The following is a 5387-nucleotide window of genomic DNA, read 5'->3' on the forward strand; positions in this document are numbered from 1 at the left end:
TGGGCGGGGTGTGTGGGGTGGGGGTGCGCTCTGCCATGAGGAAGTCCGGCTTAAAGACACGTCCCAGGGGTGTTCCTGGTACCAAAAGGTGTTTCTGGTCCCCACCTGTCGTTTTGCTCCTCCAAATTGGTTTCCTAAAAACGCTGCAGGATTTCTCAAACATGCATGAATGAGTCAGAGCAAGGGTTTGGGATGTTTTTTTTATGAGATTGTAAAATTATAACATGATATAAAACTCAAAAAAGTTGATTTTACATGATATTGCCCCTTTAAAAGCATCGGACTCATTACTTCAGTGCTGAGCAGCAGCAGCATCTACAGTTTGTGTACACACTCATTCAAATAACTCTTCTCACTTTGAAGCTTGTTTTAAATTAGCTTTAGTATCTCCTCATGTTAAAATCTTCAAACAGAAATAACCATGCCCCTCCCAGTCACCTTGCTCAGACAGCAGATTCAGGCTGATGTTCAGCAGGGCTGGAAGAAAACGAGTGGTCTGACGGCCTGCTCTTAACTCCAGTTAGACAGCTGGATGGTCCTGGTGCACCATCAATGCCTGCCTGGCTGAGGAGTGGGCTTTTCCTTGACTCCTCACTGCTGCACACCTCTCCAAACGGAGGACAAGGACTCTTGGTATTTGGGACAGCAGGCTCTATCTGACCTATTAGTCACACAAAAAAAAAATCATGTTTTTTTTCCTGTGGCTTCTGAATCCTTTTCACTAACAGTGAAGTGCTTCAAGTATTGATTACATGCAACAACCCTGCTCAACCACTAGGTGGCACTATAAGACATGATTTGTAACCAGTGAGTATTCAATGTCAAGGTTTTGTATTATCAGCATTAGCAGAAAAGTAGGTCTGGGTGAATCCTGTAATACAAGCAGATCTAGTTTGTTGCGACTCCTCTCACTTATCTGACTTTATTTAATCCTAGGCCAGGGAGGACATATCATACCCACTGAACCGAGTCAGACTGACTACTCCAAAAATAGTTTTGGTCTCCAAACACTAAGGGAACAGGACTTGCTCTACCTGAATCTAAAGGGGGTCAGTGGAGTTTACCTCTCCAGCTGTGATGTGCTGAGAGAATATGGGGTAACAGGGCATCTTCAGTCCCTGGAAGCTGTGTCATGTTCTCAGCACCAAGTCAAACCCATTTCCTGTGCAGGGGTCTCCTCATCACTAACTGATGTTTTCATGGACAGAATCTCAAAGACCACAAAAAGAGTAAATGGACTGCACTTGTATTAGCACCTTTCTACCCAACCAGGACACTCAAAGTGCTTCACACTACAGTCTGTGTCCTCATTTACCCATCCACACAGCACTCTATTAGGTCTCTACAAAGCTAACATGTACATTCATCTATGGTGACTAATCAGTGCCAATCACAGTCATACACTGATGGGACACATCAGAGGCATTGGGGTTAAGTATCTTACCCAAGGACACAACGGCGTGTGGGCATGGCGGGGAGTCAAACCTGTGACTTGCGGGTCCCAAAGCCGGCTGCTCTACCACTACACCACAGCCACCCCAAGGTCTCATACTACGTAAAGAACGTGGTTTTCCTGGGACTGGATCTAGACTATGTGTTCTTCACTGTGGATACAGAAAATCTGCCACACATTTTTCTACCTACACCAATCTGTTCCTTACAGCCTGTGTCCTCTGCTCCTGGGAGTGATAACCTCTACCATCCCGGTAGTACCAGTTGGTCTGCACATGAGAGACTTCCATCTCCAACTGACCAAGTGCCATTGAGACATTAGAAACTGAAACCTCCTGTAGTCCCACATAAATGATCTGGACCTCCTGACGGTGCTTCTCACCCTGAAAGACTTCCTCCCGGTTTTCAGAGAACATTATATTTGTGAGGATTGACAATCAGAGGATAGTGACTTGTTTGTCAAATGTTGGCTGTGTTCTTGTTGGTTATACATTTTGGCATTTGATCTGATTCTATGGAGCTGCTCATGTCTCCTGTCCTTCAGAGCGACTCACCATCCAGGTGCTCTGTACTTTGTGGGAGATATGATGCCCTGGGTCATCTAGTCGCCTTGGATTAGGTGTGAAACTACTTTGGTTGGACAACAGTGAATTAGTTTGCACAGTGTGAATGTGCAGTACTCAGTTTGTTTTTCAAAGCTCGATGTAGATGCACCTCTTGCCATGACTGCACTGACACACATTTGACCTCTTGTTTTCCTGTATACATTTCTCTTTTTAGCTCTGATAGACCCTACTTTGTCCAGAGCAAAGGAAAACCACCTCACACTGATCATGAGCTCTCCACTGATGCCAGCAATGACCTGGAGATGTCCCAGTTTCTGAGCTAACAGCTGTGGCAGCTCCTGTTCTTTAGATATATGTGGTCCCAGGGAGAATGGACTGAACTTTATTTGCACCCAGAGTATCCAGAACTTTGGCCTCTGAGTGTTATAATTTAGCTACTGTAAGCCTCTCACAGTATGTACAGTAAGACACCTACTGTATTAACTGCTAACCTACCTAACTGCTCCCTGGGTGCTTAAACAGCTGCCCACTGTATCTCACATAATGACTCAAGTGCAGAGCACAAATCTCATCATTGTATAGAAACATTGATGGAACAAAGCATATTATAACGATCAGAGAGCTATAACTCGCTCTGCTAGGTTCATCAATGGCTGTGTCCAAAACAGCAGGTCAGGTCCTTCGAAGGCCGAATTTGTTGGCCGCATACGTCACAGCGCCGCGACGAAGGCCGTCCAAAACTAAAGACTCCTCCGATGCGGCCGACAAATGCGTCCTTCCTTTGGCCCGAATCGAAGGACTGGTCTGATGGATCCTTCCCGGCCCAGCGTATCCCATAATGCATTGCGGCCCGACCTGAGCTTTTTTTATGCTAGTAATGACGGACGAAGTGAGAGAAGAGAATACGTTTTAAATAAAAATATGGCGATATAAAAATTAACATTTTTTAGCGGTTGTAATTCTAATTCTTTTATCATTTGTATAGACATGTTTTTAAATATTATTTTTGTCATAAGAAAAATGCAAAATAAACATGCACCTACGGCGGGTCACTTAGTTCCTCAAATGTTACCTTTAAGTTAATTTTATAGTTTTGTGATATTAATAATGCTAATATACTGATATTTTTCTAATTTTGATTTAAGTTTGCTTGTTTAGCATCGTCACAGTTGCTAGGTGACAGCACGTACGCCGAGGTAAGGACGGGAGGCTAGACCATCCAAATTCACAGCCTCTTTTTTTCTGGTCTTCCCGGTCTACCAAGGACCCGGCCCACCTCGACCGGGTAGTCTGGGTCCTCCGGAGGACCCGGCCTGTCGTTTTGGACACAGCCTATGATAGCTTTTTTAAATCACATCCATTTTCTTCAGTGGCCAGTGTTGAGCTGGCTGTGAAAGAGACTGGACAAGACAAACTGGTTTTAAAATGCAGATCATGTCTCCAGATGGAAAATATGACCTATGAAATGTCTTGATATATACAGTTTATTTACAGTTCCTTTAAATTCTTTTTATCTTAGGTTGAGGAGGTCAAAAAGATGAAGATTGGTGATCCATTGGACCGCTCCACAGACCATGGGCCCCAGAATCACAAAGCCCACTTGGACAAACTGGTGGAGTATTGTCAGATTGGTGTAAAAGAAGGAGCCACTCTAGTCTGTGGTGGCAAACAGGTGCAGCGTCCAGGTGAGGCAGCAGAAACCTGAACCTTCAGCCACTCAGGGGGAACCTTCAAGTATGACGGATGCTGTGAACTGGTTCTTGGTGATTTCTCACAGGAATCTGTTTTGTTGTACATTTGTCTCCAGGTTTCTTCTTTGAACCCACTGTTTTTACTGATGTCCAAGACCACATGTACATTGCCAAAGAAGAGTCATTCGGCCCAGTTATGATCATTTCCAAGTTTATGAGTGGGTAAGCTGAACCAAAGGTGCTTTGGATATGTAACATCTCACATTACTACGTCCTCAAGAGTGGGGCTGTGTATTGGCAAGAATTTGGCGATATGATACATATCATGACAGAGGGGTCACGATACGATATATCCCGATATATTGTGATACTGTAAGCAAGGTGATATATTGTGATATATTGGGATTTTTTTGTCCAAAAATTCTATTAAATAAAAACCTCTTACTGGAAAAAAAAGAAAAACCAAAATTCATTGTCTCAGAAAATTCTAATGTTGCATAGACATAATTTTGATACATTTAGCTGTGTTCTGCTTTGTATGTATTTTATTTTATTTGTTTCATATTTCTTATTTCATACGTTTTCAATTATTAGGCTAAAAAGGCTTCTTTCTGTTCTTTAATGTGCTCTGGTCTGGTTTCTAACTTCCTTCAGTGACCTGGATGATGTATTGAGGAGAGCCAATGCTACAGAGTATGGGCTGGCATCTGGTGTTTTCACACGAGACATCAGCAAAGCTCTGTATGTGAGTGACAGGCTCGACGCTGGTACTGTGTTTGTTAACACCTACAACAAAACGGATGTGGCTTCACCTTTCGGAGGCTTCAAGCAGTCTGGATTTGGCAAAGACCTGGGTGAGCCAAACATTTCAACTGCATTACAAATAATGTAAACTCTAAAAAAGATGCATCAAATATTAACATCATGCTTCTTATTCAAACTGGTCTAAGCTCCTAAGAGTAGAAATCAAAGTAACGTTGGTTACACATTGTACCCCCAGATTCTATGAGTATAAGCGTGGGGGATAAACCCACTAGCGATAGCCTTAAAGGGCGAAGCCTATACGAAATAGAACTTCAGGTTTTCAGTTTTCATACTTTATTAGTTTTATCACATCTTCATTATTCATCTTTTGATAAGTCATGTATGGTGTATTGGGTTTTGTTAAAACTAAAATGACAAACATCTATACTGTTGGACCTAAAGTTGACTAAAAGTGCAGCAAGCAGGCTAAAGCATTAACATCTGCAGTTAGTGTTAATGCCGTGTCTCCTGTGGGTTGCTACAGTTAGTGACTGTACGGCTCACCCACAGGTGATGTAAATATCAATACATTCAATTAAATTAAATAACCACCTTCCAACCAGTACGACAACTGTTCTGCTGTGGCGAAAATGACACACATGGTCACATGTAAACAGCTGAAGGGGTTCACATGATTCACTTAAAAAAGAAGAAAAAGTCTCATATGAAAATGGCTTCAAAAAAATGTCTTGCCATTACAATTAATGCGTCATTTAAGCTGATTTGTAGTTCGAGATCTTGAGATTTTTATTGTAGTGTTAAACATCATTAACAACCAATTTAAATTATATTGTTAATCTACATTATTACATTGAAAATTATAATTCCATTTCAAATAGAATAGCCTATTGTCAACATGACAAAGGGTGGGGGG

At 42.1% G+C, this 5387-nt stretch overlaps 1 protein-coding gene across 1 annotated transcript in view; it reads left to right on the top strand.

The window, feature by feature from the left end:
• The window catches only part of aldh1l1 (aldehyde dehydrogenase 1 family, member L1), a 35989-nt gene that overhangs the window by 29547 nt on the left and 1055 nt on the right, over positions 1-5387 (top strand). Inside the window, exons 20-22 of the mRNA XM_014021592.1 lie at positions 3538-3703; positions 3826-3931; positions 4364-4563. Coding sequence (XP_013877046.1) covers positions 3538-3703; positions 3826-3931; positions 4364-4563 — 472 coding nt within the window. The remainder of the gene's footprint in view (positions 1-3537; positions 3704-3825; positions 3932-4363; positions 4564-5387) is intronic.

The sequence above is a fragment of the Austrofundulus limnaeus genome, unplaced genomic scaffold (genome assembly GCF_001266775.1).
Source record: "Austrofundulus limnaeus strain Quisiro unplaced genomic scaffold, Austrofundulus_limnaeus-1.0 Scaffold298, whole genome shotgun sequence".
NCBI classification, from domain to species: Eukaryota; Metazoa; Chordata; class Actinopteri; order Cyprinodontiformes; family Rivulidae; genus Austrofundulus; species Austrofundulus limnaeus.